Source organism: Sceloporus occidentalis, unplaced genomic scaffold (genome assembly GCF_023333645.1).
Source record: "Sceloporus occidentalis isolate IW3139 unplaced genomic scaffold, rSceOcc1.0.p SCAF_6, whole genome shotgun sequence".
NCBI lineage: Eukaryota > Metazoa > Chordata > Lepidosauria > Squamata > Phrynosomatidae > Sceloporus > Sceloporus occidentalis.
The window spans coordinates 124,625,397-124,638,732 of record NW_028316986.1 but is presented as its reverse complement, the minus strand read 5'-3'; the positions used below and the strand labels follow the sequence as shown (position 1 = coordinate 124,638,732).

Here is a 13,336-nt window from a genome sequence, read left to right as displayed (position 1 = left end):
ACCCCAATCCTGGCCCCAGTGACCCCTTACGACCTGTCCCATCATCGCCTGACTGCTCCTTCACCCCAATCCTGGCCCCAGTGACCCCCTGCGACCTGCCCCATCATCCCCTGACTGCTCCTTCCCCCCGATCCTGGCCCCAGTGACCCCCTATGACCTATCACATCATCCTCTGACTGCTCCTTCACCCCGATGAAGGATGACAGCTAAGGAGGGGGCAGGGAAGGAGGACAGCATCCAGAGCCCCATTAAGCATGTGCAAGGGTGCCGATTCAAATAGTTGAACCCTCTGGTGTGTTAATACAATATGCACTCACCACGCTTTGTTTGAATCCGCATCACATGATTTGTCTGGAATCAAACTGACTCTGCTTCCCCCTCGATTCGGAAGAGCAACTGAAAGGCAACCAGTTGTGATAAAACATCACGATTTAACGTGAATTTGCATTGCTAGAAAGAAGTGACTGCGGATTTGGTGTGAAAAAACATCACGTTTCATGTTGTTAGAACAGGAGTGACTGCGGATCTGAGCTGCAAACCTCCCATGTGTGATAAGGCTCAGTGACAGCAAAACCTAAACCTCCACTGAACCACCATGTTAAATATAAAAGGATGGAACAGCCTCATGCCCTTGTTATCAGTTTCCAGAAGCTTTTAATTTGGCTGCTTTTGGAAACATAACACTGGGCTGGCTAGTTTGTAGCAAGCCAATTGCTGCAAGCATTATGCAGTCTTGATAGCTTTGCTAATGATGTCATTGTCTGCTTATAGTGTCCATGTGCCATCTATGTGCTATCTATGTGCATTGAGTGGAAGTGTTCTTACCAACTGGGAAACTATAGCAGGTTAATATGACCACATGCATAAGCATAATGAATGATCATTTTGATGGGTTAGTTTTGGACATGGTCATTGAAGAGTGTGGTTCCTGCTAGCCAGTGATGTGGGAGATGAGCTGAGTCCACATAGTCTGGGCACAACTCCAGGCATCTGCTTGTTTCAAGGCTGCTGACAGTGTCTGTGTTTCTAGCTGCACCATTAGTTCAGGGCTTTTGTCTCCTTTTCCTCTGCCAGTTGCTTTGATCCAGGGGGTCACAGAAGCAATTAGAAAGATTGGTGCATTGTGTTCACAAGGAGAGAATGTATGTGGTTCGATATGCATGGGTGGACATATTAAACAGGTTAAGCAACTTGAAATTTATTTTTCCTGCCTGAAGCCAGCTTTTTGGGCACATCTGACACTGCTAACTCACATATAGACTGTATTGTCTGGATTAGAGGAGAAGTCCTCACCTGCTTTTTTCTTTGATGTTTTGCTTGAATTGTGTATTCAGAAGCAGATCTTGGGAGAGGGATTGGTTGTATGTCTGTATTTATATATAAACAAATAAGAGCTGAAGTAACCTGTATTTCTTGCCTAAATTATTAGTTCAAGAAATGTTGATATTTATTAGTATAATGCAAGTATCTCCTGGCTGACACTTTCTAGGTATCTTGGACTGCAAGTGCTCATATCATCAACATTGGAAATGATGGGAGTTTGTATTTCAACACATCTGGAGAATGTTGAGTTGGGAAAGGCAATGCAGTTCATCTATAAATATTTTATTAGGGACTTACTTATGTATTTCAACAGCTGTTGGTTGTTATTATGATATATAAGTAGGCATTTCAAACTTGTGGAAGAATTGCTAGTAAAACTATGGCCAGAAGCCAAAGAGCTAAATTAACTGTGCTCTTGCCAAGTAGAATTCTTTTACTCTCCCCTCCAAACAAACCATTCGTCCTTAACTGAATAACTAAAATTACTTTCAAAATTTCTCATTGAATTTTCAATTCAGTTTTAAAAGGAATATGTTGCTTGACATGGACCTTTGATGTTTGAAATCACAAAAATTATTCCTCTTCTCACAAGAATACGGGAAACTATCTAAATGCTGTTTTGGATCCCATGTCATGTGGTTTTATGATAATAATAGTTTTTTCAGATGGTTTGGAAAAAGTAATTTTTAAATTACAAGTTGGATCCAGAGTTTGCTGCTACTGGCAGAGCATGTTCTGCTCATGGTATGCCAGGTGAAAGGAAGAAGTAGAGCTGACTTTAGCCAATTTCCTCCTTTTCGTGCAACTCACACAGTACCATGCTCCAGCCCTTTGGAGCGGATCTTCAGAAGGCATAAGGGAAGCAAGAACTAGTTAAACTCCTCCCCCCCCCCCCAGTTTCCACTTCCAAAAGTATTCCACTGGATCAGAAGCCTTACATAAAGGCTGCTCCATTCATGAGCTACAGATTCTAGATTCAACCATTTTCTTTTGTTTCTCTGGGCTTCCCAATACTAAACAATGTGAGTTATTTTCTTCTGGTTTGCTTAATAAATTTCTTAAGAAGCTTGTTTTATTTTTGCTTTAATAGCCAACCCACTTCTAGAAGCGTTTGGCAATGCGAAGACAGTTCGTAACAACAACAGTAGCCGATTTGGAAAATTTGTAGAAATCCATTTCAATGAAAAGGTACCAGTACTTTTTTGTTTGTCATAGGTATGCAGAAATTTCCTATTCCTTTCTGGAATTTGACTTGAGAAATCCTTGCCTTTTGGCCCTTTGGCCTTTTTACTTTCTCTATATATTTCATATGGATCATCTTGCAGTGCAAGGATATGTTTTTTTCATGTAGCTGAACAAGTCATCTGTCTTCTGATTTTAATGATTCTATACTCACAGAAGGATATAAATATAGACAAGAGACAGTAAAGTCAAAGTGCTCTTGTAGAAATGCTCCAGGACATGACTTGAACATTCATAATCTCCCCCCCCCCCCTCCTTGGCCCAAACTCTTTAGTTCTGTGAATCAAAGAACTGAAGCAAAGTTATATTAATACTTTGCAAGTTGAGAAAACAATGGTGTGCACATTATTATTTACATACTATGCCATACTGTGAGGCTTTTTATTCTGGTAATTGAGCTTATACATTTTAAGCAATCAAACAGACCTGTAACAAATACAACAAATGAAAGGCTGGCATGACTTCAAAGTTGTCTGTGTAATTCAAGTTTTTCTTTATTTTATTTTTTAATTAGTGGCCAAAGCAGGTCTTCTAGATTGGTCCTTGAGATGTTTGAACTACATCTTACCATTGGACTACAACTGTGTCCCCATGCTGGGTGGAACTGGTGGAGTTGTAGGCCCAAACATCTGGAAGTCCAAAGGTTCCCCAACCCCAATACTATTGAGATAGTAGTAGTATTGGGTTCTTTAATACTACTGGGATAGTAGTATCCCAGGATCAAATACAAGTTAAATGTGCCTGTCTGCTACCATTTTAAATTTAAAGCTTGTCATAAGCTTCCATGCTTACTATTTTTACTATTGAGTTTTGTTTTAACCATCTAATTTAATCTGATTGGACATTTTGGGGCCTCGTGTGCTCATTTCAGTGCCCCATTCTCCCACAATAAGTTTTTTTTTTCTAGGAAAGAAATTTGATGAAAGAAACATGAGGTAGGTTCACAATATGCTGGTATATTCCTGGTAAGGTTTCTGGAAAAACTAATATTGCCTATTTCAGTGATTCCTTTCCCCTGGCTGAGTTCAGATGTTGGAGTAGTGATATGGCTGTCTTAGGCACCAATTTTTAGGGTGCCAAACAAAAGCCTACTAAGTTGTTGTATGTTTACTCAAGATGGCTTTCTTGATTTTTATCCCCATAACAACCTTGTGAGATAGTCCAATAGTGCCCAGGATCATGATGTAACCAAGCACAGATTTGAATCCAGCCCTCCCAAGTCCAAGTGTACCACTTTAACCTATACAACTTACTGGCTTACTGTCATGGACAGAGAGAGCTGCTTGTGTGATTTTTCTACTTCATGTGCCTAAATACTTTAACTAGCTTTTGATGCTATACACCTTGACTTGGATGGTGATGCACTATTTGTGGCACTATTTGTGACTGTCTCAGTCTGGGTCTACACTGGCCAGAATACTCTGTGATGCTGCTACTGGAGTTTTCTGGCTCCAGATCTGCCCCAAATTGCCACCGTCACCTCCACATTCTGGAGTGATACTGGGTGGCTGTTTACACACGTGTCCTGCTGTGCTGCCTGGCTCTACTAGTATTAGTTGCTCCCTCTGAGGTTGAAAATGGGTCACTCAACATCAGTCACACAGCCTGGTGACTTGTTGTGATCTAAGAGAGAGCAACTCACACCAGTGGGTCACTCCAGAGTGCTCTGAATTTTTCTGGAAAATCCTGAGCAAAAAGTAAGTCTTTTTAAGGCAGTTTAAGACAAGGATGGCCTGGATTTGATACAGAACTGGCCTCATGTCATGAAAACAGTCTGCAGTTGGATCAGGGCTTTGACCCTATGTTGTGAAGACAGGTCATGTTGAGAGTGAGGGGGAAACCCACTTCATTTGGTCTGTGCAGACATGGCCTTAGATAGCAAAGTGTCTTTGGCTAACCCATTTCTGTTAAAACATTAAATTGTAGTTCAGCCTTAAAAATTCATGTCCACTTCTCTATCTGTTAGGAAATTGGAAGCTTTTGGATAGTCTTGGATAGTTTCATTGAGCCCAAAGTGGGTTCAGTAGTGGTTGAACTGATGTTTGACCAACCATGTTCCACAGTCCTATGTCCATGTATTCAAAGCACTGTGTTTATCAGAGCTCACTTCCTAGTAATTGTGCCTAGTACTGCAGCTGCAGCAGTATATTTGTGGGATAACAATAGAGCAGTGTCCACATTTTTAGCTAAGTTGCATTTCTTGGCTGATTGCCACAAAATTAAAACTATGTGCATTTAATTTTGATAAAAGAATTGTATTTCAGACATTGTTTTGTGACAATGTTTAGCTTAGCCTTTTTTATTCCCTTTCTTCCATTTTTGTTTATATCAGTGAGGTCATCATGTAAATCAAGACATACACATAATTATATCCAAACATGTAGTTTTCCTCCTTTGATAATGTGCTTTGTTTTTTCTTCTAGAATTCAGTGGTTGGTGGATTTGTATCACACTATTTGCTAGAGAAATCCAGGATTTGTGTTCAAGGCAAAGAAGAACGAAATTATCATATTTTCTATCGGCTGTGTGCTGGAGCCCCGGAAGATATAAGAGAGAAACTGTACTTAAGTTCACCAGATAATTTTAGGGTGAGTTTATTTAATATTCATTGGATTTATAGCCCAATACTTCCCCCAAAGCTGGGATTCAACACTAATCTTCCTTTCCATTCTTTTTTCAAAATACTTACAAAGGGTTGGATTCAGTCATATGTAAAGTAGATCGATTTAAATAGTTATGACTTCCTGGAGTCCTACTGACGTTTATAGGTCTACTATAAATATGATTATTTCTGGGACCAGTCTTACAGAGTTATGAAACATACAATTTTTTTTATTTGAGCCAACTGTATTTGAATCTTACCCTCATATGTCAACATCTTCTTTTAATGTAGCTTAATCCATTAGAACTTTTCATGCAAACCAGTATTGTATTTATTTTGACATATCTCTGAGTACCCAGATTGTTGGGGGGCAATTAGCTTAAAGTTGTAAACCACGTAGACACTTTTAGTTCAGTATGAAGTGGTATATAAATGAAGCTATTGTTTTTTTTACAATGATCTGCAGTCTACCACAAAAAGAAAAAAGTGAAACCAGAATAAAACTTAAGATATGTGAAACCTAAACTTTGTACATCTAAACCCAACAATTTTTTTTAGGTCTTTCAGGGTTTCTGGAAAGCAATAGCAAGTCTGCAAGTGAATAATATCTACCTCACTACCTTTAGTATTACAGAAAAACAGAATAATGTTGCAAATCCTACCTTTGAGTATTACCATATAGTACTACTCTGTAAATGTGAATATTGAGAGAAGCTGATGTCTTAGGACTGCAGCAGAGGGTGAAGGGTGAGCATGTGAGCATGAGAAAGACTAGGGTGATTTTGTCACAATAAACAATAGCTTATTGTGATTTCCAAACACAGCACCGAGATTTATGCATACTTCAGAATCTTTTAAGTATCTTTACTCTGTATGTAATTCAGCTGTTGAACCACTTTAGTGTTTACTATATGCATTAAGCAGTACAACTGGATGTTGTAAAATTATGATGGAAATATTTCCTATGACATCATTTCTTAGAATATTTTTCTTGTTTTGCTCTAATTCATTTCTAGCATATAGGCCTATTTTCTGCAGTTATTTTAAAAATAATTTGGTTGCCCATAATCCAGGTAATATTTAATATCAAATAGCTCCTTCCAGATTTACATCTGTAAGAAACATTTTGCTCAACCAATTTCTTTTTAGGGGGCCATTTATTCTGGTTTTTAAAAAATATATAAATAAAATTTTAATTAAAAATAAATATAAAAATGCAGGTTGAGTATCCCTTCTCTTAAATGAATGGGACCAGTTTTGTGTTTTGAATTCTTATGGGATTTTTGGGATATCTGCATTTGTATATACATAATGAGACATTATGAAGCTGGAGAGACTGAGGATCTGTGAAATGACAGGAGGCATGGATTCTTGCCATGTCAGAGATCCTCATATCTTTCTCCAGCTCTGTTTCTCTCCAGTTTTGCAAATACAGTACAGTTATGTACTATGCTACTTGTGTTGTAGCTCAAAAAGTTTTGGATTTTGGAGTACCTCAGACTTTCTGGATGAGGAAAACTCAACCTATAGAAGCAATATATTCAAACTTAATAGAACCTAAATGGGGTCATAAACTAAACTTCAGGGAAAATATAGTAATGTTTCCTTTCTATTGTGATTGTGATGGTGACTCACCTCTTCTAGTTTCTTCTGTAGTTCTTGTGCTTAATCTCATACCTCTGTGTTTCCTTCTGTGTTCCAACAGTACTTAAATCGTGGATGTACCCAATATTTTGCTACCAAAGAAACTGATAAGCAAATTTTACAGAATCGCAAAAGTCCTGAGGTATGAGATTTCTTCATACATTTTGCTTTCTTTGAAAAACATTGTGCTATGCAACATGGTATATCTAAAACCTGTTTCACTCAATACTTTTACTTGTCTTTACATGCCAAGTAGCTTTGAAAGTGTTGTTTAGGAAGAGCAGCTGAATCTCATTACTACTGTTTCACCAAACAAATGTTCACCACTGTCAAAAACTGGCATCAGCCATCTTGATAGTCAGTGCGAATCTTCATATGTGCACAGATCCTCATGTGGCTGGGACACATGTTTTCTACTAGTCTTCTAATATATTTCAGCCAGGAGCCAGTTGTTTTATCTGTTCCTTTCCTGAAGAAGCAGGGCCTGACTAATGTTTATATGAGTTAAACTGGTAAGAATCTTAGCATCAATGTTCTAGAGAAAATCAGAACTGTAACTGTAATCTCTCCTTGGATTCTTACCTGGTCCCTTTCATTGTACACTATTCTAGCACTTTGATACCACATTAAGTGTCATAGCAACAATTCATGGAATCTTGGCATGTGTTGAGGGACTAGAGCTCTCTGGTTGACAGTTCTAAAGACCTCTTCTGAAACTACAAATCCCCCGATTCCATAGTATGGAACCATGGAAATTCAATATTCCTCCCTAGACTATAAACCCCAGTTTTCCTTAGGATGTAGCCATGGCAGATATTCTTCCCTGAGCAACAAATCCCAAGACTCCATAGGACAGATTCTAAAGACCTCTTCTGAAACTACATATTTCACAATTCCATAGTATGGAACCATGAAAGTTCAATATTCCTCCCTAGATTATAAACCCCAAATTTCCTTAGGATGTAGCCATGGTGGTTATTCTTCCCTAAACTACAAATCCCAACATTCCATAGGATGGAGCTATGACAGTTAAATGCTTCTCCCTAAACTACTGAACCTTGTAGGTGCAGCACTTTTATCCTCGTTGTATTTTAAATGCTTTTCAACTGCTTTCACATGAGTACTATTTTAATGAAATACTTGATTGGGTTTCGAGCAAACAAAAATATTGAGGTGCCAGTTCATACAAATCATACTCATCACATGTAGGTGGATCTCATCTGCAGGGATGTCCCATCATTCTGTAGTAGCTTTTATATGTGAATTCACACAAATTCACATGTCAGTGTGAATTTGGTGGATCTATTTGCAATGACAATTTGGCAAATCCTAAATGACACCTTTGTGTGGCACTGAGCTGGTACAGTAGATGGCTTATGTTTCTTCCCTGCCAGTACCTACCCTTGGTTTCTGGCTGTACTTTGCCAAGGGCTTTGGGCTATGAAACATGTGGCTCCCCAGATGGAGTTGAGCTCCCATTTCCATCAATATTAACCAGTTTGGCTAGTATCTGTATCCACGGATTCTGCATTCATAGATTCAATCATCCATGGCTTGAATATATTCATAATAAAATAATATTATATTTTATATAAGGTACATAATTTTACTAGGCCACTGTATATAATGGGATTTGAACATCCATGGATTTTGGTAACCATGGGGACGGGGGCTGGAGCCAAACCTAAACAGATACCAAGGGCCCACTGTAGTATATATACTCATCTATAAGTCTAAAAATTTATGCCCAAAAACTGACCCCAAAATCCTATTTACAGGTCAGTATGGTAATGTGATAGCAGCTTTTTCAGATTTCCCCATGCAGTTTTTTTCTGTCCTGAGCCAAGCAGATAGAGTTCTTGGTGACTGATTGATTGCTGTTTGTTTAACAGTCCCTCTCCCACCCGTGAGCTTAGGTGTCTCGTGAGTGAAGGCTGAAACACTGAAGCCTTATATTGATTTCTGCTTCCCCTTTGCCCCTCACATACACACACTGAAGGGGCCTCTTCACACTCAACCTATCCGCAGGTCATGTCAAAATCCATAATTTTGGCCCCAAAACTTGCTCTCAACATATACATGAGGTCAACTTATAGTCGAGTATATATGGTAGTTTATCTGGAGGGCTGAAAGATTCCCAGCCCTGGAACAGAGAAAAAGCTGTTAGTACTTTAGAAAGCATATCAACATAGGATGATGACTTAGTGCCTACAGAGAACGATAATTTATTAATTTCTTACCTGGAAATATTTTGGACACTTACATGATTGCAGTGTAGTAGTTGGTGGACAGTAGTTTCCTACTAATATTGTATTGAAAGTCATGCAAATTACTATAAAGATGTTTTTAAATACGAACCTTGTGCTATCTTTCGAACATTCAAGTGTGTAAAGAATACATAATGCTGTGAGTCATTTTCTTCAAGCCAGAATGGATATGGCTAGGAACCCTTTATAAACTACAGGCTCATTCATGCAGTCATTTTGAACCCATGGCTGCAGTGGCTTTTAAAGTAACTGCTCCGGAAAACCATGCAGAATTAATGAACTGAGCCCAGGTTGTCTTTTTGCATGCTTTCACCACTACTACTGGAGAGGCACTGGTACGGATATATGATGATAAACTATAAAAATGTATTTTCACACTTGTAAGGTGGGAGAAAGCTTTGCATAATCAGTATTTCCTTTTCACACCACCTCCTGTGATCTTCTATCTCACCCCATTCCTTAGCATAGCGAAGGGGGAGGATTTACTAAACCTTATGTTTTGTGTTCTAGGGAAATGCAGGGGAGATGTGGGTGTCTCCTAAAATTGGCTGTATCAAATTACTTTCTGCATTCACAATGTCAGGTGTAACCTGCAGTGGGCACAGAGTCCAGGGGTGTCTTTGTAACTTTGTGTTTTAATAATTTCACCTGGGCATGAGCTCTTAGAAAAAAATATTCATGAAAAAACAGAGCTGCTGGACTTAGTATGGCGTTTGGAACTGATCTGCAAGAATATCACCTCCCTTTTCTAAGCAGATGCTATGCTTTCTAGCCTCAATCTAGTCTACCATAGAGGTCATTTTCCTGCAGTCCACTATAGAGATAATTGTTTTTCCAATGCTGAACCTCACTGAACATATTTAATAATAGAAAGTGGAACAATAAATTAATGCTTACATTATTTTTGTCCTTTTCCTGTCAGGAAGATGAGGTGATCACTTTGCATAATTTGAAATTTTACTTTTATCAAATTTCTATGTGATGTGAATTTTTCAGATGCATGTTAGCCCTTCTGTTTTTAGGTTTCTTAGAACAGTGTTGGTCCCTCATCTGGGATTAAACTGGATAAACTGTGTGTCCAACTGTATCTTATCTTCAGTTTTATACTAATTTTTTAAAATAATTACAAATAATATTATGCATGCTTTTTTCTCCTTGCATGTAGAGTAGCCAGTTTGCTTTTTTCATTAATTTTTTTAGATCTCTGAATTGATAGTGGTGTGTGGTGTTAGAGCTCAAACAGCTGAATAGCCAAAACTAGGCATGTATAAAATGTTCACTGGTGAAATTTATGCATTATCTGAGTAAAGTGAGCACCGGGTTATATGTTCCTGTACCCAGTTCTATCTGCCAGTACTAGTGTTTGTTTTCTGCTAAATTTTACAATTTCACACTTTGCTTGTAATCTGCAAACATTGCTGAAGTTACTCTTGCCTGTTTTTGTGTGGCACACTAAAACAAAAGGCTAACACAAAATCAGATATTCACAAGCATGCATTAAATTTTTTCTTTAATGGAGTCAAAATTAGGGAGAACTGTAGATCATGAGAGAAGCATATACAGTCAGCTCTTCTTATACGCAGATTTTTTATACACGGATTCAAGCATCCATGGTTTGAAAATGTTAAAAAAAGTATAAATTTCAAATATCAAACCTTGATTTTCCATTTTTATACGGGACACCATTTTGCTTTGTCATTATATTTAATGAGACTTGAGCATCCACGGATTTTGTTATTCACAGGGGATCTTGGAACCAAACCACAGCGTATAACAAGGGTCCACTGTATTGTATATCAAGATGGTATTGGATTCAATCCCTGGCATCTCCTGATAAACTGAAAAGAATTCCTTCCTGAAAGAGTCTCTTCTAATCAATGTGGACAATATTGACCTAGATGTAATACTGATCTCTGTATAAGGCAGATAAATTTATATCCACTGCTCATGGCCTATTTGATTATTACTTAAATGGCAGCTGTTTGGGCACTTACTGTTTGTTTAATTTGGCACTATTAATTTTGACTCAACTATGGGATTTCAAGTGTTTGGGCATCATGTACCAGCATGACGATGTCAGATTGTATCATGTCACAATGCTATGGAGCCGACTCAGAGGGAAAGCAGCAATTTCCAAGTGAACCCTATTTGTGGCCTCCTATAACCTTTTCTGAAAAGGATCAGACTTCTCACATAAAGTGAAAGCACTCATAATCCCATTCCATTTGGATTTGCCCCTAGCTAACACTACAGTACTGACATCTTGTTCCAATAGACTCTGTCTGAAATTATGAATCAATATTCTCCTCTCACTTATTACTCCACACTCATCTAATTTTGTCCATGTTCATCCTGTTTTCCTCTTTCCTTTAAGTTGCTGTAATCCACATTACACGACCCTTAGCATTGTGTGTGTTTAGGGGTGTTTCTTTTCTTACTTCAGAATGTTTTGTTTAGGTTGGCTATGTGTTCACAAAAAGAAATGTTCTTTCTCATGGTTTTGAGAAAGCTTATCTGTTTTTCTTCTCTTAGTACCTGAAATTAGGCTCTCTAAAAGATCCTCTGCTGGATGACCATGGAGACTTCAACAGAATGTGCACTGCAATGAAGAAGATTGGTTTAGATGATGAAGAGAAGCTGGATCTCTTCCGTGTAGTGGCTGGTGTTTTACACCTTGGAAACATTAACTTTGAAGAAGCTGGGAGCACATCTGGTTAGTTCAGTTACCACTAAATTCTTTGTACTTTGACCAGCGTCACTAGTTCATTGGAAGAGTTAGAAATTGAGTAAAGCAACCCTTAGTACAGGAATGAGAATCATGTCATTCTCTTGAATTACTGCCCCCAGCATTGCCAACATGCTTGGAGTTTCTGTTCTGTAGCATCTGTTACTTGTCCTAATGTAGCACCAGAAAGGACAAACTATTTCTGGGAGTCTGAATTAAAAACAACAACACTGGTACTAGGTGGAATTATATTTGAACATTTTGAAAATGAGAAATAGATTAAAGTAATTCTAGAGCTCTTTTGAGGCGGGGAGGAAGAAACAGGTCTAGTCTGTTACATGATTCATGCTTCTGAAATGGCTTGGCCCAACAGTCCAATTTATTACAATGTTTATTTTGGTAACGGGAAATGTTCTTCCTTCTGTCAGGGTGGGGAGAGGAAGGAAATGTATGCAGCATATGGTGACCAAAGATACATGCTGTTTGGAGATTTTTAAGCAAGAAGATTTAAAACCATTAAGTAAATGATCAATTTGACAAAGAGTGCAAGAACGATGCTGTTTATGGTATCTCTCTTTCTATCTGTCAATTTATGTATTCACTCACTCTTTCAGCTTATCAGACAACAGAAATTAAAGCTCTCTGAGCAATGCACAAAGTAAAACAAATTAAAATCATGAGTAAAACAGGAAAATTTAGGCCCCAGCACATGATGATTATAAAATCTATCTGTATACACAATTCTAGTCACTGCTTACCTATGGGATTTTACAGTCGGTCCTCCTTATACGCGGATTTGCCATGCGCCGATTTAAGCATACGTGCATGGCAAACCCGGGGATTTTGTCCCCAATGGCGGCACACGTGCACACGCGCCGCCATTGGGGACAACTTCCCTCCCTCCCCTCTCCTCCCCCCAACTCTTTCCTTCCCTCCCTCCTTCCTTCCTTCCTTCCTTACCTTTTCGTTGCTGGTGCCTTTCTCCTGGCAGTGGTGGCGGCGGCGCGGAGAGGAGGAGGAGGAGGAGGCCGAGTGCCTGGGGCCTCTTCGGCCCCCTCTCCGCCGCCGCCGGTGCCTGCACCTCGATGCAGGGGCCGAGTGGCGCACGGGAGGCCAAGAGGCCTCCAGCCCACCACCCGGCCCTTGCACAGAGGTGCTGGCGGCGGCGGCAGTGGAGAGGAGGCCGAAGAGGCCTTGGGCGCTGGTGCTCCGCTGCCTCCGCCGCTGCCGCAGAAGGGCCGGGTGGCAGGCTGGAGGCTTCTTGGCCTCCAAAACCCCCACCTGGCCTTCTCCCCGGCTCTGGCTGAGGCGGCGGCGGCGGCAGCAGCGACGCAGCACCGGCGACGAAAAGGTAAGTAAGGAGGGAGGGAGGGAGGGAGGGAGAGAAGGAAAGAGTTGGGGGGAGGAGAGGGGAGGGAGGGAAGTTGTCCCCAATGGCGGCGCGTGTGCACGCGTGCCGCCATTGGGGACAACGGGACTTGAGCATACGCGGATTTTGGTATACGCGGGGGGGTCCAGAACGGATCCCCTGCG

The 13,336-nt window shown here is 39.8% G+C and overlaps 1 protein-coding gene across 3 annotated transcripts in view; it reads left to right on the top strand.

The window, feature by feature from the left end:
* MYO6 (myosin VI) overlaps positions 1-13,336 on the top strand; it is a 160,801-nt gene that overhangs the window by 73,179 nt on the left and 74,286 nt on the right. For all 3 annotated transcript variants that reach the window (XM_089530895.1, XM_089530894.1, XM_089530893.1), the window contains exons 8-11: positions 2,414-2,511; positions 4,989-5,153; positions 6,873-6,953; positions 11,611-11,791. In XM_089530895.1, the coding sequence (XP_089387021.1) occupies positions 2,414-2,511; positions 4,989-5,153; positions 6,873-6,953; positions 11,611-11,791 (525 nt within the window). The remainder of the gene's footprint in view (positions 1-2,413; positions 2,512-4,988; positions 5,154-6,872; positions 6,954-11,610; positions 11,792-13,336) is intronic.